Genomic DNA, 27,707 nt, shown 5'->3' on the forward strand with positions numbered 1-27,707 from the left:
ATAGGTCACAAGGAAATAATAAACACTTTGTGGAGTCTCCATGGAAACAAAGAGCCACATTCCCAGGAAGTGTGAAGTGAAATGAGACGTTCGTCTGTGTGTCCGGCTCCACCAGTCGCTCCATTGTCTTTTTTATTCACATCAGGGTGACATCACAGGCCAGCGAGACAAGGAGGATTTTTTGATTTAGTTATTTGGTTTTGAACATGGAACTTAAAGGTTTGAGATGAACACAGCTTAAAGATGGATGCTTACATTATCACACCGGCATGAACACAGACTCAGACACGACAAAGAAAATTTTAATTACATCATTTCACTTTCTCTTCTCACAGTTTAAAAATGACGTGTGTACAAAAACGTGCTTTATAGCAAATAAACAACAGAAACGCGGTGCAGGGTTGAACTTAACGTGTAACTCGACCCTCTTGCTGATGGAAAACACTTCGCCCAAACGCCAGCCGCTGGTCACGACGTGAACCGATCGAACATGTTATTTACAGAGAAATCAGAGAGCAGTCACTGGTGTTCGGATCCGTGATCCGATTGGACATTCAGAAATCCTCGAGAAGCTCCAAGATCCTTTTCTGCTCGCTCAGCCTGTACTCCTCGTTCTTGCCGTCGCCGATGTTCTCTGCGTATTCTGCAAAACAGGAAACAAATGTGATACAGTCTGAGGTTTACAAACAAGAAGTGCTTTTTTCAACCTCTGATATGTGCTGCGACACCAATTTATCACGTAATTGGCCACTTTATGAGCTTCTGTATAGGAGCAGTATATTACTACAAAGTGACGTGCAGTCTGAAAGTACAACGCTTATTATTTATTTATTGGTTCAAAATGGCGTGAAGGCGCTCGGACGCACCGAGTGAGGGAGCGCTGTGTAGTCCATCATTTGAAATATGCACAGTTATGCTCACGCTGTCAGAGTCTAGGTGCTTATAAGTGCGCACACACACACACACACACACACACACACACACACACACACACACACAAGCATGGAGGAAAAAGGCTTCAGTCTGCAGTTTCACACAGACTGGACGAGTGGAGACTAAGAGCTCTGCTTTAAAAGGCCAAATACGATTAAGTGCTGCAGCACTTCAATCTGTACCTGTGGAAATACACACACACACACACACACACACATACTTTCAGCACTTCACCTGCTCTATCTGAACACTATTAATACTGTGTTCTCTCTGACACACACTCAGCAAATCACCTCTTTCCTGTCCACTTACTGCTCTCTCTGTTCTTATTCTCTCTTCAAGGCACTTAGTAGGGGTGGGTGTGTGTGTGTTTATGTGTATACACATTTTCACAAATGCAGGATTAAGTGATATAATATAGGAATTAAAAAAATAAATAGACTCTAATGTATAAAAATGTCTCCTTCACGGGGATTGATGTACAGAATCCATGCCTCCTACTGACACGTAGATAGTCCACACCTCCTTATCCTATATTTAGACTGATGGATACAGAGGCCATGCCTCTTTTTATACTAGTACTGACCGGTTGATAGGCCACACCTGCTTCTGCTTCATAGAGACTGACAGTGTTCCACACTCACACACAACTACACACATGTGCCACACTACACATGCCACACACTACACAGGGGAAAAGGGTTCAGGGGAAAACGCAGGCATGGATTATTCTTTTAGCCTCATCACGACTCAGCGGCAAGGCTAGCATCAAACCTGTTTAAAAAAAGTAAGAGCTAAAAGAAGAAGAAAGCCAGGGATGCTAAAGGGCATGAGACACACACACACGCACACACAGCCAGCCTTGAATCAGATGCTATTTGCATACAGCATAAATAGCGGTGAGGAGGATAATCCCTGTTTGTGCTAAGAGGTACAGCAAACTTGCATATCCCCTCTCTCTCTCTCTCTCTCTCTCTCTCTCTGTCTCTCACACACACACAATTACACACGCAGATCACGGCGAGGAACAGCCGAATATCGGTGTACGTGAAACTCTTATCAAGGGCGAGTGAGCTCGTTGATGCAGGAAGCCCGAGCCAGGCAGCGAACCTCCTGCTGTGAATCTGCACGAAATGAGCCGAAAAGGCCCGCGACTTTTGCTTCGGCACAAGCTAATTAAATTCCTAATCTCTGCAGCAACAGCGTGGCGCGATTCCTCTTTTGTCCTAGTTACACATTTGATTACACAGAGGAAGTGCTATGGGACTGATGACTTGATTAACAATAAATTTGTTGTAATAAGTGCTGGCTGGGTTTTAAAAAAGCTGCAGGGACTAAAATCCACACGAGCTGAGAAAAAAATACCAACGTATCCCTATATATCAACAAAGCTCAACCTCAATCATCTAAAACATCTGGTAGAAGGGAAGCTCAGGGTTTGAGCTGTGTGTGTGAGGATCACTGCTCACTGTGGCATGGTAAAGAAAAGCTGGAGCTGGAAGACGAGGGGGAAAAAAGGAGAAAGAAAGGGGAAAAAAAAAAAAGAAATCAGCGGGTGTATTTGATGGGTCAGTGGCTGGGGCTGTACACTTGACCCACGACATGCTGCTTGATGAAATCCAGCCTGAAAAAAACCCCAATCACACTGACAGCATGCTGACCAGACGAACAGTGCTCCTGCAATCAGCACTCATAACAGAGGAACAAACAAAAGAACGAGGGACTGGGCTGTGATGTCATGTCACAATAATCAACTTCATCTTATCTCATGGCTTGTGATAATCACCATGATTTAAAGAACATTATCCTCAACTGAAATATTCCTCAGTTAGAGTGACGGTGAGGCAAAATTTTGGAATTATGAAATTTGGAAATTGATCAGAAGCTTGGGAATTAAAGAAATTTTTAGCTATTCCAAAATCTGTGGCAACTGTCGAATGAAGTCCATCAAACACGACTAGGTGTGGAACTGTTGAATGGATCCTCAGTATGGAAACGTCAAACGGAACCTTGGTGTGAAACTGTGGAATGGAAGATTTCCACAGGAACCTCTTCAAACAGAACCTTTCCATGGTATTGTTGGAGAAACCATGTTCAGTTCAACCGTCAAATGGACGTTTGGTATAGAGTCTTTGTCAAAAGGACGCTTGACGTGAAACTGTGGAATGGAAGGATTTGGTATAGAGTCTTTGTCAAAAGGAACCTCGTAGTGGAACAATCGAATGGAGTTTTAGTAGGGAACAGTCAACAGGAACCTTGGTATGGAACAGCTGAATGGAACCGATGTTATGGCTTTTAAATGGAACTTTGCAATGGACCTGTATAAAGGAATAATGAACTATCGAATAGTAAATTTTCTGTCGAATATTTGCATGGATCCGTTATCTGGAACCTTATCTTGGAACTGTCTCAGAAGCATCAACAACAACAACAAAAAAATAAATAAATAATTCTTTAGGGTTCATTGGATAATAAAAGTTTATCAGCTTCTAAACAGTATTTCAACCCTTTTTGTTAGGACATATTTCCACATAGACCCTTTAAGGCTACTCTACAGGGACAACTGAAGAACCCTTAAGAGTCTATCACTAAAACCAGTTGCTTTGACTTTCCTTCATACATTTACCCAGAACGTGAGGCTCCAGAGGTGTTTTTTGTGTGCTAGTGATCAGAACTCTCTTAAGACTGACAGAAAATCAGTGAACCTTCAGCAAATGCTCTTAACCCTCTATTACTTGGTTATGTCCTCGGATTGGCTTCCACCTTGTTTGAGCATCACTTCGGATAAAAACATCTGCCAAATGAATACAGATAAATAAGCAAATCCACTATGACCCTGTTTCCTTTCAGCCTGACCAAATCAGAGCAAAGCTAATTGCCCTTTAATGACTTCCTTTCACTGTTAGCACATTTGGTTGAAGTATACCTTTGACTATAATGCACCCCGCTGCTACTCTTAACTCGACAGTGAGGGCAAAGTGCCAGCAGTGCTGCTGCTCTATGGTACCTCTGTGCTGTGTGGTCCTGGCAGTGCTTTCTCTCCGCAGGCCTGCTCAAGGCCACAGCTGCTACAAACCCACAGCAGAAAATTTCAATTTATCACAGAGGTGGCAGCAATTCCACGGCGAGCCTCCCACACACAAGCTGCTCTCCAAAAGAAAGGGAGGCAAAAGAAATGCCTTTTGCATTTATTGAAAAGTGTTTATTAAAACGTTCTTGACGGTTTTATGAAAATTGCACCTTACATAATATTGGTAGATCTGAAATCTACCAAAGGTACAAAGAAAATGAAGGCATATGTAAGGACACGTTTTAAGGTAGCTCGGCTTTCAGCACTAATGGACAAGGTCAAAATAAAATGTTAGAATTCTGAGCTCAAGGCTGAGGATCGTTTTTTTTTTATTCCTCTCTCATTTGCTGGCTTTTGATGACAGGAGGAAACAGGAAGATTCACTCTAATGTGGTAGGACTGAAAGGTACCGTCTAATCTGATCTTGAAAATTGATAGCCACGGGTCCCATTCAATTTGACTGGTTAAGTGAGGGAGTTTGGTGGTACCAGGTGTGTCAAAAGACCACACAACTTTATATCCAGAATGGACCCTCATTCAGAAAAAAAACATAAAAGTGAATCTAATTAAAAATATTAATATAAGCTGCAGGAATTGCAAAGATCAGGCCATTCAACGACATGGACCACAAATTAAGGGCTCAGACCAGCCCATGTTCCAAAACGGGTTCAGACCAGCCCATTGGTCCAAAACGGGTTCAGACCAGCCCATGTTCCAAAACGGGTTCAGACCAGCCCATTGGTCCAAAACGGGTTCAGACCAGCCCATGTTCCAAAACGGGTTCAGACCAGCCCATTGGTCCAAAACGGGTTCAGACAGGTCTATGGTCTAAATCGACCAATAGTACAGTATGTTATGTAACAGAAATGTGGTGAAGATTGGCACCGTCACACGTCAATATTCTAGCATAAAAATTGTGGAAAGAATTTAAGAAACATAAATAATAATGTGGCAACAAGTATTCAGTTACTCATCTGGAAACACCAAGTATTTAAAGACTGTACCATGCTGTTCAGGCCAGATTTTTATCCATCTCCTCTCTGTGATATATAAACTTGGAGCAACAAATGAGCAAAAATGGAAAAGGGGGGGAAAAACCAACAACAACAAAAAAAACCCCACTTATCTCTGTTTCATTTAATGCCTGCATCTGAATATGAAAACTGATGGTCTGCGGTAAGAACTTTGCCTGAAATATAAAAGCGCCATTGGTTTTTTTTTGTTGTTAATGAACTGGACCCTGTCATGCAGTTCGCTTCAAAAGGTGTTCTGAGTTTATGCTAATAAGACCGCTCGCATTCACAGCGGCATGGATGGACCAGTAAAGACATTTAGCTGGCCTTCTCAGCCAGCAATTTCAGAGTCAAACATACAGATGTGAGCATTGTGGTGTGATTAATCATTTATGACCAGCCTGTCTGAGCGCACTCGCTGCAGAAAGAGCAGGGCTTCTGAGGACATGCGCTCAAATGGGGGGCTTAATTACTTCAAATGGCACGCTCGCCGCTGTGATCAGCATGGCTGATTATTCGCAATATATGATTCATTCTGAAGCGTGACCAGCTGTGATGCTTCGGCATGAACGAGGAGAACGCAGACGTGCACTGTGTACTGACCCTGACCCATGGATCAATTGCAAGGGTTCTGGAGGCTTTAAAAGTGATGAGGAGCGATGATGTCACTAGCTCACCTCTCATGATGTGCCGCACCATCTTAACCGAGCCACCCCTCATGTTCAGGATTTGATGTACTCTCTGCTGCAGCTGTGAAAATATTAATGCACCGAATTACAATACAGACTTAAACAGAGTGCTCTTGAATTCTAGATTCTGATTGGTCAGCAGATGCTGCCTAAATTTCTACAGCAGCAGTAGCTCTGACAGTAGATTATATTAATGCCTTGCTATGTACATTATCATTTCTATAGCAACCTATGCACTCTTACATCATTAACAATCACTGATATGATGAGGATTTCTTTAAGGACGTGTTAATTTTTTTCTATTTCAATTGTCTTTTGGATCTTAATCCATGCAAGTAAACTCTACTGTCAGCGCTTTGTATGATTATATTTTTAATACTGTTGTGGTATAAGAATAAAATGCTCTCAAAGACATGCTCGGATATGAAAATATTGTTTTTAATTTTTCTGATTTGCATGTACCTGTGGAATTCCTGCACTGCTGACCTCCACCATGATATAGCTGAGCAGCTGGAGGACAAAAAGACCGGCGTCTAAACGTCGCAGGTAAAATTCATCCTCCATGGAGTCATCCAGGATCTCACCGCGCCGCACCATATCCTGCACACACACACACAGAGCAAAGAGACTTTTAGCATTCAGCGGCGTCGTTACTGATCAGTGTGTAAATCAGTCAGTTTAGGACTTAATGGTATGGAGGGACTCCATCACTCATATACACTCCTGCACCAATACTCATCAATCTTAAGCACTTAGTCCCAGCATCGATACCTGAGCACTGTCAATACTCTCTAAACTCAAATTCATCACCATTAGAAAGTTTGCAGCCGCCAAAGCGAAGCGGCTACATGCACGAAAGCGCTCGGCCGTATTAACAGACTCGGAGAACCTCGGCTCTCCTGACTGACGTCCAGCTGATTTAAATTACACAGCTGCACCGGCGGCACGTTAGAACGCAAGTCTGCATCGGCGTGGGGTGTTTGTGAGGTTCTAAAGAAATGGTGGGTTTCTTTAATCCACAATCTGTCACAGAGACTCGGATTCAAATCACAGGTTGATATTAACACGCTCGTTCTTATTACCTCACGCTTTCTACAGTAACAGCTCATTTGCATGGACTCGTAGACCTGATGCTCGACATTATAACGATAATAATGCCGCGAGGCAGTCAGGGAAGTTTCTTCTCTTCAAATCTTCAGGACTTTGTGTAGCATGTAACGTCATGGTTATTTAAGTGAGGAATAAATCATCTTTCTGTTTCAGAAACTGTGCTTCATCTCAGGGATTATTTTCCTCGGACATATCGATATGGAGTGTTTAACCAGTTTCACTGAGAAAGGGAAAGGAAATGGCGCAGACTAATGCTACTTAAACACTTTATAGATACGTAATAAACCACAAGTTTAATGCTGATTGTACTGCTGTGTTGTAGATCACTCTATACAGATATTTTTTTTAGTCATCAGAGTTGCTTTGCACCAACTTGTTTATGTTGTGTTATTCTCCTACTGTCACAGGGAATTGAAAATAATTGCCTCTAACAACTTGGTTGCGACGCACGTTTTAGCGATTTCATCGGTTTCCTTCAGAACGAGCAGCTCTGTATTAGTGAGAAGAAACTGCTGTCACAAGCCTCGGTGCTAGTGCAGAGCACTGCATATAATGGCCCTGCTTTCACCACACACACACACACAGTGTTTAGTGAAGTAAAGCAGACAGACTGAAACGCTGCGCTGTCTCTCCTGCTGCGCTGAGCGGCTCGCTGTGTTCAGCAGCATGCGTGCACCTTGTTTGTGACGCCATGCTTCAGCGGCTCTCCCTCACACACACACACACACTCAGTTAGCCTCTCACTGTCTTACACACATACACTCTCTCGCTCTCTCTCCTACACACACACACACACACACTCTCTCTCTCTCTCACCCCCCCACCACACACATTCACTCTCTCTCCCCTCTCTCTTCCTCTCTCTCTCTCTCTCTCTCTCTCTCTCTCACACACACACACACACACACACAATATTTCCGCCTGGAAAGGTTGCTGTTCCCAGGAGGGAAGCCGATGTCAATTGCTACAATTACCGAATGCATAAACTGCAGCTGTCACATTCCCTTCAGACTGCTACTCCAAGAGCTTAGATGATGCTTACACACAAGCCTAAGATCAAAACTCACTTTGTTATTTTTTCCCTTATTCTTGATCAGACTGAGAGCATGTCTCTAGCGATGAGTACGATACGTCATCCTTCCACAGAGGTCCTTCCCCTCACCTCAAACCAGGTCTGATTTATTTTATTATAATTATGTCAAGAGGGAAAAAAAAAAGACTTAACGATAACGTAGCAGAACAAGGACATTCATGCATAGGTGATTTATAGCGTATAGAGCGTTCAGACATATTAAACACACACGTAACGTGTACAAGTCTGAGACAGGTATCATTTTTCTTCTCAGGAGACCAAGAGTTCAATTAAAAAAAATAAAGATCTTCATTTGAGCTTTTAATGGGCTGCTGGGATCACATGATGTTTATGAGTGACAAACACACACACACACACACACACACACACACACACACACTCATTACTGGAAGAAGAAGGAAAAGAAAGTGTGAGAGAGAAACCCGAGGGGACGTGGAGTGAGGTTGCGTCACTGTGTGGAGGAAGAGGCAGGTGTTTAATGCCACGGTAGGAAAACGCCATCGCGCAACGCTTCTCTTTGTCTCCGAACCGAAAATCCATCCATCAGCACTTTCCCTACAGACGCACGTAGTCCAAAATTTCATAAAACACACAAGGAAATGACGAAGATGCTGTGTGATTTTACTGCTGGTGTGCAGTAATGCATCAGTGAGGAGAGTAAAGCAGCGTCACTGACTGATCCGGAACATTCTGAGCATTTCATCACTGAACATCTACTGAGATGCCAATTCTGGGAATAGTTATTAGAGCTGCTGTTAGAAGAATACTGAGACAGACAGACAGAAGCTCAGACTTTAAAGATGGAGGTTAAGGTCATTGCTCTGTTTGGGTTCTTATTTTTCTCCATCTCCTGCGTTTCCTCCTCTGTCCTTTCTCTCTCTCTCACATCATGGTCACTGTGCCCTTTTCACAGTGATGATGGAAATTTCCAAAGAAAACAGTCACAACAACCTGTCCTGTGTGTGTGTGCGTGTGTGCGTGTGAGAGAGAGAGAGAGAGAGAGAGAGAGAGAGCGAGAGCCAGAGAACAGAACTGTGTGATGAAGAACAGGTAGAGGGAGAAGCTGTTGTGAAGGTAACGCTCCTGAGTGATGTGAAATCTTCCTTCTCATCAGTCTGATCAGAAATATCGGCACAGATAAGAGCTCAGCAAGGTCAGGCAAAGGGTTAGAGAGTCAAAGAGTGTGTGTGTGTCTGTGTATGTGTGTGTTCTTACGTGTTTCTCTCCATCAATCCTCCTGTCTGCAAGCTGAACGGCTTCCAGGTACTTAAAATGCAGCTCCATGAGTCTGTCCACCTTCAGAAAAAAGGAAAAGACATGACAGTGTCTATCTGTGCAAATCTATATGTGTGAGCAGGCATGTGTAAAGGTAGTACACACACACATGCAGGACACACGCTCATAGTACTCACAGTGGTCACAGTACACCAACACCACACACAGTAGACAGAATGCACAGGACACACACACAGGACACACACACACAGGACAGGACACAGGACACACACACAGGACTGCGGTCTGCTGCTGTGTAGTTTAGTGTTTGTCCCATTAGTGTTACCATACATCTTGATAAAGCTAAAACCTTGTAGTTCACTTTATAATGAGCTTTCCTTTCAACGTTTTAAATTCAGTTGTGTTCAAAGTTTATACAACAATCAACAATACAGGGTCTATAAAGTTTACCTTCTCACAGTCGTTCTCGGTGAACTTGCTCAGCAGACGGCTCCTCTGCTGCCCCTTCAGGTTCCTCAGCATGGACGATAGGATGGAGCACACATGTTCTGGTGGAAGAGAAGAAGAAACCACAAGACTGTCAAAAAGTTGTATCATCATTTAGAAGTGGTTTTCTGACTCCGTCCAAACCAAAATGTCTGAGAATGTGTTTTTCATTCTTAAATTTCTGTCCTTTTCTTTCTTCTCCCTTTAATCCCCACTGCTCCATTCTTTCCACACTCGGTTGAAAAAGAGTGAAGGCTATATCGTGATTCCCTTAACACACATTAATCCAAGTGTGTGCTTATTATAGGGTTGATAACACAGAACACATCAAAATCAATATCAGGTATAATTTGTTAAGACACTAAACAATTAGCACGGTGTGTTCGGGACTGCTAGGATTTTTAAAGCTGTAGGATATTTAGATAAGTGGCAAACGGTGTCAATCGGTCTTCATTAGCGCGTGTGAGTGGTGAGAGCGGAGATTCTCCCAGTCTAATGAGGCTCGAAGAGAGGAAGTGTGTGCTGTTAAAACACATGATTCAGTTCAGTACAGATAAACACCATCGATATTTTGTACAGCATCAATGTAACATGAAGGTTTTTTACATGAAAAAAACATCCTTGCTGTTCCACTCATTACACTGAGGTTGGAAAATATTTGGTCCTACAAGAGACCCCGGCTCGGCAGCTCGTTAACAAGCCGTCATGAGGTCAAAATCAACGTGTTGGTACACTCAACTCTAAAAACGAAAAGCTTACAAACACTGGAATTATACCATAGAGACGGAATGCTTCCACTTCCTTTCCTGGTTAGCGTAAACCAATCTTAAAGCGTGTTTGGTTGGTTTGTTTGGTGTGTACAAGCAAGAAGAACTCACAAGAGCACACGGCACAGTGAGTGTCACCTCCTTAACATCATTTAAATACTTTACACATTGATTAGGCAGACTAATCTCAGCAGGAAGGAAAGGGCTGAGAAGAATTAGCAAGCAGGAACAGTGCTTATTCGGCAATCTGATTTCCTCTCAGGTCAAACAGAGGAGTGGACGAGTGAAGCAGTGGAGGAATCGAGGAGTCAAGAAGTGGAATAATGGAGGAGTGAAGGAGTGGATGAGTAGAACAATGGAGGTCACCACCAGAACACACATGCACTACAAAAAGTAGAAGGGAAGGAGGTATGGATGGTTCTCCTGAACGCTGCTCTGGTAAAAAGAAAGAGGTTGAAGAATGCAGCAACAATGAAGTGGAATAAAGGAACATCTTCCTCCAGGTCACCGTGGCAACAGGCAGAGAGGCCATTAGCTGAAATTATGATAGCGAGCTTGAGTTAAAGAGGAAAAAAAACAAAAGGACCTTAATAGAGATAAAGGATTATGCAGGAGTGGTGTGTTAATATGAGTGTTGTTAAGCAGCAAGCCTCACTCTTTCCTTCTGCTCCCACCTTCTCTCTTACTGTTCACTCGTTTCTGTTCCTTCCAGTTATTTTTATCCTAATGTCTGCTTGTTACTGAGCCTCTACCAATGAGAACAAGGTCAAATTCGCTGTAAGTGGAAGCCTGCATGGATAATAAAACCAGTTCTGATTGGTGACAGACGCTTCATGATGGACTGCTATCTCTGGGAATGGAAATTCTGATGAACAAGCCCATGCCGAATCCTATCACTGCCCGTCAGGTGGCTTTCAACCTCCTAGCTGGAACCAATTAGAATTTTTTTTACCGTCATGCCGGAACACATATGACTTTTTTTCCATTCTTCTGCCAGAAAGCAACATGATCCTTTCCATCCTTGTGTGTGTGTTAAAACGATTTAAATCCTTGCTCTCAAAAACCAGAATGAAGTGAAATTGCACTATTTTCAACATTGAGTCCAAAACCAAACAGAACCTTTTCTTCATGCTTCTTATATAATAATTCTTCTTAATAATCCTTTTTATTTGGGGTTTGGAAACAATCATAGTCACCACCATTTCTTTCAATCCTGGTTTCTAAAACCAAACAAATCCAAATCCAAATCCAAAGTACAGAACCAAACAGAAGTACTTTTCATCTTGGTTCAAGGATCCAATGTGATCATTTCCAATCCTGGGCCCTGAACCAACAAGAATCATGCCATCCTGGTAACCAAAACCAATTTCTGGCTCTAAACCAATAAGATCATTTCCATCCTGGTTCTACACACGCACTTTCTATCTTTGGTTCCAGAACCAAAACGCAATTTCCACCCGGAGTCCTGGCACCAATAAGATCCCATCACCTGCTGGGTTCTGAATCAATCTTGGGGGTGGGAACCAAGCATGTCTGGGTCTTTAACGTCTATCCACACTCAGTTATGATCAGACCAAAGCCTTTTCAGATCAACACCAATACAGTAGTGCAGCATACCTTTTCCAAAGATGGCAGCTTAGTTTTGGAATATGGCAGATCCAAATCCTGGCAATGCCGAGACTTACGAAGACTGGCCAGAACTGGTACAGCTGTATAGATGGAAAGCATTGACAATCAGCATCAAAGCTGGTGTGGATGTTCTTGCTAAATACACAGGGCAAGGTAGCTGGATCCTTTCCAAACTTGGGACTAGAACTAAGAATTTTTCCATCTTTCTAATGGAAGCCAACAGATCCTTTTCATCCAACAGAATTGACATTCTTCCTATCCTACTATCAAGAGCCACAATGGTCCATTCTAGTAACTAAATCCAGTAGGATCCTTTCCCTCCTGGATGCAATCTGATCGCATGCACCCAGAATCAACTGGATCATTTCCATTCTGGAAACTTGGAAACAATTTCAAATACCAGACCCTTTCTAACCTGGTTCCAAGCTGCCAGCATGGCTCCATACACATTACATCATTGAGTCTATAAACAAATACTTAATTTCCTTCATGATCCCTGACACTATTCCAGCAATTTTTTTATTCCCACAGACCCAGAATCAACCACATCATATCCTATCTATTCTGGCTGAAGAAACCAGTTGCCTTAATTTCCAACTTTGAGTAGAAATCAAATCAGATCTTCTTAATCTTGATTAACAGAACCAATCGGATTCTTTCTATTCTTGGGTCCAAAGCCATTTCTTTCCATCCACACTGGAGACAGTGGATCCTTTGAAATCATTCCATTCTGTTAAATAAAACCAACTGAATCCTTTCCAACAAATGGCTCTGAATCATCAGAACCTTCCCATCTTTATTGCCACCACCAATAGAATCCTTTCCATTCTAGTTTCTAGCACTAATCATATTCCACTAGGTTTGTTTTCACAATAAAACCAAGCTGATTTTATCTCTGTGGAATGTTTGATTGATGACGAAGAGGAACACTGGAGGCATTGATGTGTACTGGACCAACAGGGGTTTAAAGAAATGCCTCGCTACACTCTCCGATTCAAAAACCATAATCGCCTCACACAGCTTGTGCTTGCAAACATAATGAGAATGCTGATGATAATCCTCATTTAAAAAAAGAAAGAAGGAAGAAAGAAAAAAAAAAATCAATTACCATAAGCTTCACAGAGATTCAGAAATTGCCAATCCATTTCCTGCTCAAATAAGAAAACATTCTGAGTCTTGATTAAGGGATATGGACATGATTAACCAAGCTTTCTCTGTGCCATTTACGCCAATTATTAGCACTAATACCAGTCTATTTCACTGCAAGTCCAAAGGGAATGAGTCAAAAAGCCCAAGCAATTTTCCTTCTCCATTTAGCGTGATAATCTCTAATGGCAAGTTAATGTTGTGGGTGTGGGGTTGAAATCACACATCAGCCATCTTTCTCTCATTCACAACATTTGCGCTAATCTCATGCCATTTGTTACATTTTCCCCATGTTTACGCAATGGAGTAATGAGGCATCAGCTGAACAGTGGGACTGTGACTAGATTGTAAATTGTAGATTAATGCCTACTGCCTGTTGTGTGAAAGAGACAAATTACCTTAAAGCTAAACTCCAAAACATGTCAAGACGACATAAAAAAAAAAAAAATCCCAAACTTTTAGCTAAATATATACATACACTGAGGGACAGTCCGACTGGATTTTTTTTTTAAATGACACCGCAGTGATGTTTCACAGCATTCAAATTCTCAAATTCAATTTTCTTTAAGCGTTAACTTTTACACCACATGTTTATATCTCATATCTTATTACAACTCGTATATATTTATGTTTATTTCCTTTCATATCCTTGCATATGCTGGCCTTATGCTCATTTGTATTCTACCAGTTGTTTCTCATAACATGTTTGCACACCTACCTTTTCCGCTGTGGCTAAACCGCATGCTTCATTTGTCACGTACGAGCAGATGTTCCCTACACCCTGCCTCCAGTCAGCTCCCAAACAGAGCAGCGGCATGGCTGAGCAGCACACAGTGACACGCTGGAGGCTCGTACAGACACGTGCGTGATGTCGGCATCATGTACCGCTTGGTTTTATTATTTGGAATGCTGATGGAAACATTAACTTACTCTTATTTCTCTTGTGTCTCTTATTTCTACACATTCGTGATCTTTGGCTACGTCACTTCCTCTAAAAATGATCAAGAACTGGATGGTAGCTAAATCTAGCTGTATATGGAAATAACGATTCCTTCAAAAAAAAATCACAACAAACCTAAAGTCCTCTAAATAAGAAATTAACATGAACTAACGGACATTTCTGAACATGCACCAAGACGTGGTTTATTCCTCTTATAACACATCAATATCGCAACGATTATTTTAAGTAAAGTAAAAAATGACATCTATAAAAGTAGATATGTTTACGCTTTATATATATTTAACATTTTTGGCAAAACAAGCTACTTCCTGTGAAAACTAACCTGTCCTAAAGTCACAGCTTTCGGACTTTCCTTCCGAATACACAACTGAGATATGAGTACCCTTGAACAATATGTTACTATAGAAACAAAAATGTAACCGCACAGTCATGTATTTCTATAGAATGACCTTCTGACCAATCAGAAACAAGCATTCAAGACCCTGGAGGCATACTGCGCAATAGGAGAGCTAGGAGCTAAACAGGGCTCGGAAACGTGATTGAGGCAGGTATTAAAATCGAAATCTTTCCAGAACGTTCCAGCCAACCGTCTCAGCGGTAGAGCTGGAATGTTTTTAAACGTGGGAGAAAGGAAATAAGCGTCCCACTGGGACTCATATTCTGGTTTAACGATTGTGTGGAGGTGTTCATTTGCTTCTGTATTACAACAGACGCATCATTAGGCGACTAAAACTGCTCCTGTCAGAGCCCAGGTTCCCAAAATTCAACCCCACGTGGGACATCACTCACTCATAGAAAAACACAAACAACACAATCAACACTACTTCACCTGCACTCTCTCTCTCGCTTGCTCTCTCTCTCTCCATCTCCAGGCTTCATGTCTCACTTCCTAAAATAGCGCACCTCGTTAGGACACGGTGAAAGCTCTCTGTTCACTGCACACAATTTAAATTTACGGCATGCAGAGACAACATACACAATTTCTCATTTCCTTTTCAGACAGTTTCTCAGCAATTACAGCTGCGTGAGAATGAAGCATGTCTCATGATGTAACAAATGTTCCCAGTTTCCTGCAGTCACGCAAACATCTACCTCTTCAGGTGAGTCTGTGTCCCTGTGCTGGAGCTGTTCCCTGTCAGGGCTGTTATTAGACACTGAATTTTTCTTAACGAGCTCGTCACAGACGTTAATTTGGGCTGGTGATCCCTCCGTGCGCTGGCGTGTGTATTTCAGAAACCTATTCATCATTCACTAGAGAGTGTGCCGCTTTTCAGTGACTTCCAAACGCTCTTTGTATTAAGGATCATTACTGATTAATTAATGAGTTAGCAGCCCCGCCCCCTTCTTACGGCTTTCCGACTAGCCGAGGACTCGCAAATGCACACGACTCATACTATCCCCATACACGAGCAGTGTGTAGTAGGTAGGATGTGATGGACACGGATATTTCCAGTGCACTGATGACATTCAGATGACAAGCGTGTTGTGTAATGTGCCCCACAATGCAACAGTGATGGAAAATTGTGGCAAAGAAACCAAGATGGTTAGAAATAAACATACCTTGTTATAAGTTTTCTAAAAATTCTTGCTACTACTAATAAATAAATAGATGTAAAATTAAATATTATTCATAGAAATCTCTTTTATTCTTAATTGACAGTTATAGCTTAACACTTTGGTGTTATGCTTTTATGCACATCCTGTTCCTCTGTTCCACTATTAAATCTTTTCCTGTTGCCTCGTTACATTTTTTTCTTTAAATCTTACACTTTCAGCAACAGTAGCTGAAAATACTCACAGAAATGAAGAGGACAAAAATCATTCAATTATGATTTGAATGTAGTTATGAACTGATATCTCACACAACCAATCAAGCACAGAGGCCACACCTCCTTCACTGATACTGACAAGCACTGAGGCCACGCCTCATCATCTCCTCTACTGAGAGTATTAAGCACACAGGCCACACCTCCTTCATTGATACTGATAAGCACTGAGGCCACACCTCCTCATCTCTTCTACTGAGACTGTGAAGAACAGAGGCCACGCCTCCTTTATTGATACTGACAAGCACAGAGGCCGCTCCTCCTCATCTTCTCTAATTAGAATGTTAAGCACAGAGGCCACGCCTCCTTATCTACTTTACTGAGACTGTTAAGCACACAGACCACAACTAATTTTCTGGGAATGTTGAAGACAGAGGACCCCATGCATGCTCTACTTGCACAGAGGCCACGCCTCCTCACCTTAACTGTTAAGCAGAGGCCACCTCTACTGTGTCTGTTAAGCACAGTAACCACACCCCCTCTACTGAAGCTGATTAAAACTGAGACCACATCTTTGGAACAAGGTGAGAAAGATGAGGAGGAAATTACAGAATACCTTCATGCTCCTTGTCTGACACTCCAGTTTTCCTCATCTTCTTCGGCGTCTTCATGAACAGCGGGAAAATGGTGCGAAGTCCGAGGATGTCAACAAACTTGTGACAGTTATCGGTGCCTTCAGGGCCGATCATGCTGTGATCAAGGACCTTGAGAGCGCTGGTGCGAGACAACTTCTTTTCCCTACACACACAATGATATGAAACACAATGAAACATGAGATTATATAAAACACTTCACTTGCAGCAATTAACTCATTTCATGCACTCAGTCCTGGAGAAATAATATTTGCTCCAGATAACATCACATATATCATCATTTTATCTTTCTTTATCTGGACTACTGCAAAGCGCAGTTTAACAAACCGTTGAATAACAAAGCTGTTCATTTAAACAAAAGGTTTATAGTTCAAAATCTGCCATTCATGTCAATTATTAAAATTCAGTACAGGAGCATTTACACAATAACTGTGAAAAGAGAGCTCCTGAGTGACAAATTTAATGAAATTCTATATATATGCATAATAAACTGTTCAATTAGGACAAAAGCATCCACATAAAAGCAGAAAGGGATGCAGTGGCTGTACTGCATTATTACTACAGCTGTAGGAAAAGTAAAAAAAACAAACAAAAAAAAACCCTACAACCTCCCTGGCAGCTACTTATACATAATCTACTACATGCACTTTGTCCTTGTAACTGATTCATCTCCTGTATTTCAAACCGGAGGAAATAATAAATCAGTTCCATGCATTATAACAAAGCAAATGTGATCAATAGTTTTAAGGTCCAGCGAGATCCCACAGCACAAACATTGGCGTATCGGAACTCTGCGACAAGCAGAACGGCACTCTGGGAAATGTAGCTGTCCGTCATGCTGCCACTCTCCTCATCCGGAGATGATGAAAAGTGCTGTTTATCGAGCTCACAGCAAAAACGGTTCAGGTGTCAAGATTGGGGGAGGTGAGGAAAGTGTGCAAGTGTGAACGTGTGTGTGCGTGTGTGTGTGTGATGAGATTTGTGAAGCAGAAAGCTGTTTGAAGGATGCTGGAATCCCAGCTCACCTGCAATGAACGTCTAAATCCAGACGAGACAGACGACAAGAAACAGCAGTCACGCCACGGCTTAACAATTTCACTTCCCGTTTTTCATCAAGTGTCACTACGATTTATTTTACACCGTCCATTTTCATGTCCTGTACAATAATTCTCTCACGTGCAGGTAAAAAAAAAAAAAAAGTAATAATTTATCACCTGTGATTAGAATAAAAATCTTAGCAGTTACATAAAACGTAGCTAAATAACCGCACACACTTGAATCACAAACCTGAGCATGAGGTTCATCAGCTGAAGCCCCTCCCCCTTGAGGAAGCGGTCACGGTTGGCCGGCAACATGAGGCAGGAGCAGAGCGCGTCAAACAGATTCTCCATCATCTCCTGCTCCTCCGGCGTGGAAGGGTTATGCCTCTTGAACACCTGAAGCGCAGCAACATGTTATTACAGCTTAATAACATACTGATTACATTATTACAACGCCACACTTTTCTTACAGCCTAATACACCATTAAATACACGTTAATTGCAGATTAATAACAACATAATAGCACATTAGCACTAGTTGCTCTATCAAAGTTATTTCAAAGACATCATTAAATGTAACTATAAACAGATAAAAAATTATCCTGGTGCATACTGGACATAATAGAATGCCAAGAATCATAATTTTGCATGTTTGATCCCTTAATTCCTACCAGTAAAGTTCAGGAACACAATAATAGAAAATGAAACAGCAGTCTTAAGACTGAGGTGTTTATAACATGCGTGTTTTCTGATCACTGAATACACGGTTATTCCTGTAGAAATAGGTTTGTCACTTTGTGTATGCCATCTCAAATGGGGTCAGGTGAATGCTTTTTTGTTAGGGGTCAGAGATGCAGTTTGAGTGTAAAATGATTGAATTATTGTAGTCCTTTTACATCGTCTTTGTTGCCAAAAGCTACAGCTTATTCACGCCAGTGGGTCTGGAGTCTCTACTGAGAATTGGATGGATGTATGGAGAGCAGTAGCCTTGGGCAATACATATGTGTACATGCACATGCATGTGTGTGTGTGTGTGTTAATACAGGAAAGAGAGACCGTTCTGAATCTACTAGGGTTGAGAGAGAAAGACACAGACACACATGCAAAGGAGAGATAACTTACTGAGAGCTGCTGCAGGAGCACATCAATACCGTCCATCTCACCTAAAAGCTCTCTGGTGCCTGGGGGGGGGGAGAGGGAGAGAGAAAGAAAGAAAGAAAGAGAGAGAGAGAGAGAGAGAGAGAGAGAGAGGGAGAGAGACGTTGAAGCATAAAGGCCAAGCCTCATTCACTAAGACAAATACACAGGCCATACCTCCTTCACTTAATGGCTCAGCAGCCACGCCTCCTATACCATCACAAATACATAGGCCACGCCTCCTTCACCAAAACAGTCGGAGGCCATGCCACCTTCACTAAGACAAACACACAAGCCATACCTCCTTCATGACATATGACACAGAAACCATGATGGAGGCCACACCTCCTTCAAACCTAATAGGCGTGTAGGCCACGCCTCCTTCACTTTAATATAAAAAAGAGGCCCCACCTTCTTCATAGACCTGCTTCATTAAGGAAACTGAATTCTCAAGTTATGCAAACTTTTACATTTATCATTATATTACACATTAAATGTTAAAAAATTGAAACTAAAAAAAGAAACAAGAAAAAAAAAAAGCGATAGAATTGGTGAAAAAGAAATGAACACATACGTAGAGAGAAAAGGTACAGGAATGGTGAGGAAGTGCGAAAAACACAGGTGCACTGTGTAATAACTAGAACTTTATATCACCATGTACACACACACACTAAAATCATCAAACCTGAGAGTGACACACTGTATTCTGAGTAACTCGCTTCATTACAGCCACACAGGAGCACATGATGAAACTCAGCTGCAAACCTTTAATTAGCAACTGAAAAATTCCAGATGAATTTGATTTAACGATGTAAACGACCTTCCTCACCATCATCCCTTTTCTTTCTACACCTGTGTACGTTAAAGGGCAAAATGTGATTTTAGGCTGTTGGACATTTTGGTGACAGACGAAAACTAGCCGCTATATCAGTATGTTCACTCAGTAAAGGTCTCCAAAAGCTCCTGTAGCCGTTACCATGACAACATCAGCTTAAAGTGGCAGCAAGCTTTTCTGAAGCAAAATCCTGAGGTAAATGCTAATGCTAAGACAAACTCTGGGATGAATCTGAAAGCATTTCATTTGTTTTCTACATAAAAAAAATTCTATAATTAGTAAACATTTATTTACATTCAAAATTGAAGGGATGAATTAGCATGAACACTTCATCATTATATTAAGATGATGAGATTTTTCCATTTTTATAGATTGCTATAAAGTTGTTTCTGGGTGTGTTTTTAGCCAGCTAGCATAACACAATAAGCACGAGTCTTGGTGTTAGCGCTAATAAGATAAGCTCGCTCGCTAACCTCTGACCTCTGTATGACTAGAGATTCTAGCGGTCATGCTGTTTACTCACAAATAAAACTCTAATGATGTTGTAAACATTTACGCAATTATTTTTTAAAAATTTGCACATAATGGAGGTTAAAGATTAAGAGCTGAGGTTTTCGGACTCACTGTCATTGTTCTGGAGAACAATGGCCAGGATCTCGCTGCAGTACAGCTTGTTAGCGTCGAACGGCATCTTGGCCTGCGTGATAAAGAGAAGCATATTTAAACACATAATCTTAACTTTTAACTACATTTTCATTATTTTTGCTTTATCTGCATTTTCCTCCATGTTCGCCGAGCTAATCCGGCTCCTGTTCATTGAGCACCTGTAATTAAATCGAGCTGAGACCAGCATGACGCTGCTGTTTGACTGTTTAATGATTTTATTTGTAAGGGATTTTATTATTCGTGCAAAGAGAATGAAAAGGCTGGTGAAAAAAGGGAACAGGTATTTATAGCTGCTATAATGTGAGGAGTGAGAACAGGAACTTGCTTAAAGCAACTATAAATGGATAAAATATAATTATTCTTTAATAAACTTTTGGTGAACTGCTGTGGTGCAAGTGGAACAAAAAACACTGGTGTTAATGGAAAATAAATCAACTTTATGTGGTAACAGTAACACCAACTTCAATTACTTTCTGCAAGCTTTAATTACTTTCCTTAAACAGCGCAACATGGAGGGGTTTATTCCTAGAGCCAAGTTCCAATAATTATCTAGAGACTACACTAAGACAGAATATATGAATCAGAACAGATTCAAGCACTGAGTATAAGGTTACAGACAGCATTATGTTCAACACTCATCTGCTCTCGTACCTTAATCCTCTTGAGGAGCCACTGAATGAGTCCCTGCTGAGCGGCTTCAGTGCACAGCCCCGGTTTGAACTCAGCCATGTTCTCCACCACGGCTGCAACAGAACATACGCTGAGGTTATTCAGAAGAACCCAGAAGTTAAGCGACAAATAAACTAACACTAACATTGTTAGTGGGTGGGATATATGAAGCAGCAAGTGAGCATTTTGTCCTCAAAGTTGATGTGTTAGAAGCAGGAAAAATGGACAAGCGTAAGGATTTGAGCGAGTTTGACAAGGGCCAAATTGTGATGGCTAGATGACTGGATCAGAGCATCTCCAAAACTGCAGCTATTGTGGGGTGTTCCCGGTCTGCAGTGGTCAGTATCTATCAAAAGTGGTCCAAAGAAGGAACAGTGGTGAACCCGCGACATGGTCATCATGGGTGGCCAAGGCTCATTACTTCTTACCTTTAAAGGATTACCTGCTTTAGATTAAATCATCATACATACAGATTAGCTTGATAAATCAAGAACACTGACTGTACTGTACTCTTCATCACATGGAACTAGCTAGCTACAGAACCCCATCCGATTTCCCAGAATTTCACATCCTGTATTATTTCTTATCTATTTTAGTATAGTCAACTGTGTGAAATAAAGCTCCTTTGAGCGTGAACTAATGCACTTCCTACGAGAATTTACAGCATTGTGGAAATTCAGGTCCAGAATAATTTGTCCCATTAAACAGCAGCCAATTTCTAAGACACACATGAAATGCACACTGCTGTGAAACACAGGAGCAGCTCTTCAGGCATCAGTGTGTGTGTGTACGCTGCATGGTGGGTGACAGATTACATTCACACTGCTGAGAGGATAAAGCCGTGAGAATAGTGCGAGCTTGTGTGTGTGAGTGTAGCACATTCAGGGCTTTTTCTTTTTCTCCAGCTGAACATTAAACATTAAAGGCTGGTGTTGCTGAAAACCACTTGCTGAAATCACCACATCCACCCACCCACACATACACACACACTCACACATACTCTCACTCCTCCACAGCTCTGACCCAGTTTGTGGAAATCAGACTCACCGAATTGGTGCCACAGAAACAAACAAAAACGGATGAGTGCAGGAACGTTCGCCTGAAAACAGCTGGAGGTCTGGAGATTAGCTTTCTGTAGATGTTCTTCAGGAGGAAAATAAAACCATGTGCTACAAGCACTTTTTATAAAAGCCTGTGTGTGTACGTGTGTGTATGTGTGTGTGTGTGTGTGTGTGTGTGTGTAGTGGGTGGGTGCATCTCTAATCCTGAGATTTGATTCTTAAAAAGTAATCAAGTATATAATGTATTAAAAATGCATTTAAGGCACTTTAATGTCCGCTGATTTGGAGTTTAATGAGTAGAGCAGATTTCACACAGAGTAATGAAATACTGCCTGAATAGTTCCAATTGAATTGTATTATATGTTGCAGGTATGTGAAAGGTTTTAATTGGGAATCACAGTATGGTGTCTAAATTTACACTGTAATTAAATTATATTCATATAATAAGCAAATTAAATTATATTATTAAAATATTAGTGTGCCTTTACACACCCTAAACCTGGAGGAAAGAAAGTATAAGGCCACGCCTCCTTCAGTGAGACTGAGAGGTACAGAGGCCACGCCTCCTTCAGTGAGACTGAGAGGTACAGAGGCCACGCCTCCTTCAGTGAGACTGAGAGGTACAGAGGCCACGCCTCCTTCAGTGAGACTGAGAGGTACAGAGGCCACGCCTCCTTCAGTGAGAATGAGAAGTACAGAGGCCACGCCTCCTTCAGTGAGACTGAGAGGTACAGAGGCCACGCCTCCTTCAGTGAGAATGAGAAGTACAGAGGCCACAACTCCTTCAGTGAGACTGAGAGGTACAGAGGGCATGCCTCCTTCAATGAGACGCACAGGTACAGAGGCCACACCTCTTTCAATGAGACTGACAGGTGCAGAGGCCACACCTCCTTCAGTGAGGCTGAGAGGTACAGAGGGCACAAACCACTTTTCAGTAAAACTGACAAATACAGAGGCCACACCTCCTTCAGTGAGACTGACAGGTATAGAGGCCACACCTCCTTCAATGAGACTGATGGGTACAGAGGCCACGTCCCTTTTCAGTGAGACTGACAGGTACAGAGGGCCTTTTCAGTGAGACTGAGAGCTGCTAAGGCCACACCTCCTTCCAGGGCATGACATGCACAGGGAGATATCCAAAAGAAAAGAAAAAGAGAAAGATTCACAGTGGAAGAGAGAAGATGGATAGAACATAGCTGCATGCTCTATGACTTCTCTGTGAGGTCTCTGTGTGTGTCAGAATCTGAGACACCTGATAACTGAATCACACAGCAGCAGGCAGGCAAAAGAGAGAGGGAGAGGTGAGGAAAGATGAAGACAGAGAGAGGAATGTAAGACACAGAGCAGCAGGGTTTCCTGCAACACTCAGGTACCACAACCCCCCAGAGAAAGACGGAGAGTGGGATTAAAGGATGACAGATGGATAGAAATGGGGAAGAAAAAAATTACAGAGAAGAAAGAGACATGTTCATGTCCATCATGTCGTGTCCTATGGGACATGTTATTGCTGTTCAAAAGAAAAACTCAAATAACTAAAACTGATCAGTTCTTAAGATAAGAGAGAGCTAGAACTGATCTGGGATCAGAGCTTAAATACACACTTCTCTCCAATATTATAAACAAATCAGCCAGTGTCTTGAAAGTCTTTCCGTCTTAATGACAGCGGTTGTGTTGTACCTAGCGTGTTGTGAACGCCGTCTGCTTCTTCTTTCACCGTCTCGTCTAACCGCTCCATGTTCTGCACCATCAGCGCCACCACCTGGCCCTCCAGCTTCAAAAAAATAATGAATTAACTAATGAATTAACGACTTCAGGAATCACATTCAAAGAAAACAAATGACACAAACCGTTCAGCACACACTATATCCAGAGCTGACACTTTATGTATGTGAAGAAAATATATACAGTGTTTGTTTATGCTGCCTTAGAGATGCCGCTGTCAATCATTGTGCGATCTGACACGCCCACACGCTTCGGCTCAGCCAGAAAATAAGACATTCTGTAGCTTTCAGTTATAATTAAATTACACTTTCGCACATATTGCTTGAATGTGCCACTGGTAAACGCTTATTAAATGATAAAAGCATCACAAAGATTTTTTTTTTAAACACCGGAAGCTTTTTGCGGATATTAAAGCCCTGGGCTACGCTCTGTCGCCGTTTTATTGTCCACAGAATAAAATAGATGAGAAATGCAATTGACTCGGAGCACTCCTGAGAAAATAAAGCGCTTCTGTGTTTAAAAATTAAACACAAAACTCAGCTCCTATCACAGAGCCAATTTCCTGTCCAATCTCCCTCCTCTGCATCAGCGCCTCCACAAATCAGAAATGCCACAGTGACACGTCGTCTCTCACTCCTGCTCCGAGAGAGGGCTGATTTTCTCCCGCCGTGCTCCGATCAGCGCTTCTGCTTCTTCTAAATGTCATTACACACACACACGACACCAGCTCCCAACCTAGAAACGCTGATCAATCTCTAATGGTTATTAAATTGCACTGAAATTGAAGAGTGGAGGAAATTGGTTTTCTGTTTTTGGACAGCGTTCAGGCTTTTAAGATCTTGACTCGAGTGGTTTGGCTTCACTGCAATTTCTTTAATCTCACAGGAGCTTGGAGACACATCGAAATGTCACAGTATCTTAAAAAATATCAAGGTTAAATAATTATAACATGAATAAACCCCAAACAAAAAGAAAATGTGTGTGTGTGTATGTATGTATGTATGTATTATATATATATATATATATATATATATATATATATATATATATATATATATATATATATATATATATATATATATATATATATATATATATATAGGAAACACCCTGTTTACCACAGAGCATAACACACCCACAAGGGGCGGTGCTCATCAAGATTCAAAATCTACAGTGATTTTCAGTGGACACTTAAAAAGAAAGCTCAATTTTTTTTTTAAGAAGAGTGTAGATGATGTTCATCTCCTCACCAGGGCGTCAATGAGGACCTCGGCTCCTTCCTCGCTCTCGTTGAGTGTATCCACATCTGTGAGCTCCTGCAGCAGGTCCACCACTGCGATGGCGATATGTGTTCTTGGTTAAGGAGAACCACCAGGTTCTGCACAGAACTTACTGAATATATTTACTTTGCTAATTGACTGACTTGTCATAGGGTTAAATAAAAAGTGTTCCACACTGTGCATCAAAAGATTTTTAAAATTCTTTAGGACTTCATCCTGCTTCCTGACCCATCTCCTGAACAGCATACAAATGCTGCAGATTGGTATCTGTGTGCTACATCTACCCTCTCTAACCCCCACCTGCCCCATCTAACCCTCATCGAAAAAAAATTTTCCCCTTTAACCAAAACTGGCCCCTTCACTCCAGATCTACCCCTTTAATCCACATCTGCTCCTTAAATCCACCTCCCATCCCTTTAACACCACATCTGCCCTCTCCCACATGCCCCTTTAACCCGAAATCTGCACTTTTAACTCACATCTACTCCTTTGACCCACATCTGCCCCCTAGCCTTACACCTTCTCCTTTAACTCCTAAACCTTTTACCTGCTCCATGAACCCTGAATCCAGTGCTTTAACCCCAAATCTGCATCATAAAATACAGGTGTGTGTGTGCATATGTGCATGAGGATATCAGTGTTTTCGTGGCTCAGCAGGCTGAGCAGAGAGTGCACAGCATTCAGCTCCACCAGCAGGTGATACAGCTCAGGGATGGTGGTGATCACGTGCATCTCCTGGATGATGTCATTCAGGTCCAGCTCAGACTCCATGAACCTACAGGAAGACGTTCTGGTCAGAAACGGACACACTCAAACGCACCAGAACACCTGATGTTTAGTGTTAACTCACTTCTCCGGATTGTCTGGGAATTTAATCCGGAGCTCCTGGTTTTTGTACGACCTCTTCTCAAAGGTCAGGATCATTTTCTTCACCATGCTCTCGTCCACTGGCTCCCCCTGTTACAGAGACAGAGACACACTGTAGTATGACATGCAACAACATTCATCAGCAACATTCAACTCAATGTTATGATGGAGCACCTCAGGGTCCACCTCGTCCTGGTCCATCAGCTTCTCCAAGATCCTCTCTCTGTCCTCTGGATCGTCCGGCTCGGGTTCTGGGATCGGCGCCGCGGGTCTGGGAGGCTCCCTGGTCGATATCTTCTTTACCCGAGTCTCCTCAGAGCCGCCTTCCTCCCTCGACCGCTTGCCTCCTCTCTCGGGCTGTCAGGGACCAGAATCGGTTAAAGACGCAGTCAGGAAGTATAAAATAAAATAACAATAAAATGTTGATTAAACAAATATATAAGTAAATAATAATAAAAAAAACACTTTCACAAATGTTAGGAGGGCTTCTGACTTGTACACATATTCATGATGGTCAATACTCATTTCTTTCTAGTAAAAATATTGTGCAAAATTATGTGCAAATAAAAAATAATAGTTCCAGCCATTGATTCATCACTCATAGTCATTTTTATTTAAATTACAATTAAACTGCACAATTACAAACAATTATCACAAAATAATAACCAGCGTTATTAATACCTTTGCATGCTGTTTAGCTTTAACTTAAATATTTAGGCGGTTTTGATGATGTTTTAACAACAGAGCAAGCCATGCTGGATGCTGGCTGAATCCCAAATAGAGCCAAAAGGACTAAGTAGTGCACTAGACACTAAAAAATCCATAACGGAACACCAAAATGAGTGCCCTTTTGTAGTAAGTACTGCGCCATTTTGGATTCGGCCGTGTTGTTGTTAGCTGGAATGCATGTTAGCATAATAACTCGCCTGTAAAATCTAGAGAAAAAAGAGACTGTATCACAATTAAGGTGTGTTTAACATATTTTTACCTGATAATTCAGCAGCTCACCGACGTCCATAGTTTTTTAAGAACTGAATTGACACCACAGAACGTCTTATTCAAGGGGTTTTATATTAGCAGAACAGTGAGCGAACTGCAAAGTTTATTTCTTCCTCTGTGTATTGTGGCGCAGACAAACGTTTGGCGCAGCAGCGACATCTTCAGTCTCGGATGGGAAACAGCACAAATGAAGAAAAAAAAGAAAACGTTCCTGAATTAATTTATGAACCTTTAAACTCTTATTTATTGTTTCATATTACTTATTTTTTATATTTTGTGTCCTACAGAAAGCTAAGAAATCTAATAACAAACATCCATCCATTTATTTTCTTACCCACTTTATTCCTAATTAGGGTCCTATCCCAGCACACATTGGGTGAAAGGGTCGCCAGTCCATCACAGGGCCACATACAGACAGACAACCACACACACTCATACTCTATACTAATTGTAATGTACTCACACTCACGGGCAATTTAGAACTACCAATCAACCTAATGTACATGTTTTTGGACAGTGGGAGGAAACTGGAGTACCCGGAGTAAACCCACACAGGCACGGGGAGAGCCTGAAAGGCCCCTGCCTGTTCAAACCCAGGACCTTCTTACTGTGAGGCAACAGTGCTAACCACTAAGCCACCGTGCTGCACTAATGAACCTTAAGTATAGTTTAGTTTTATCTCTATGTTTGGTTCTATGTTTGTCTGTGTCACTGTACTTTGTCTTTATGTGTAGCACCTTCAGACTAGGAGGAACGTTGTTTCACTTCACTCTGTACTGCATCAGCTATATATGGTTGATGTGATAATAAAGCTTCTTTGACTTTTGAAAACACAATTTCTGCTTTTCCTAGTGAAAAGTATTTTGGCATTTGCTTCTT

The 27,707-nt window shown here is 41.7% G+C and overlaps 1 protein-coding gene across 1 annotated transcript; it reads right to left on the reverse strand.

Moving 5' to 3' along the window:
* Positions 1 to 281: 281 nt before the first annotated feature.
* Positions 282 to 26,959, reverse strand: ctnnbl1 (catenin, beta like 1). The gene is made up of 16 exons (XM_058410807.1): positions 26,818 to 26,959; positions 26,004 to 26,186; positions 25,813 to 25,919; positions 25,593 to 25,737; positions 24,933 to 25,025; positions 23,638 to 23,731; positions 20,882 to 20,973; positions 20,189 to 20,261; positions 18,715 to 18,773; positions 17,840 to 17,988; positions 16,516 to 16,697; positions 9,595 to 9,692; positions 9,124 to 9,204; positions 6,168 to 6,305; positions 5,694 to 5,766; positions 282 to 643 (listed from the first exon to the last, which is right to left on the reverse strand). The coding sequence occupies exons 1-16, from the start codon at positions 26,845 to 26,847 to the stop codon at positions 555 to 557; spliced, it is 1,686 nt and encodes a 561-aa protein (XP_058266790.1). The 5' UTR covers positions 26,848 to 26,959; the 3' UTR covers positions 282 to 554.
* Between the last annotated feature and the right edge of the window lie 748 nt (positions 26,960 to 27,707).

Source organism: Hemibagrus wyckioides, linkage group LG15 (genome assembly GCF_019097595.1).
Source record: "Hemibagrus wyckioides isolate EC202008001 linkage group LG15, SWU_Hwy_1.0, whole genome shotgun sequence".
Classification (NCBI taxonomy): Eukaryota; Metazoa; Chordata; class Actinopteri; order Siluriformes; family Bagridae; genus Hemibagrus; species Hemibagrus wyckioides.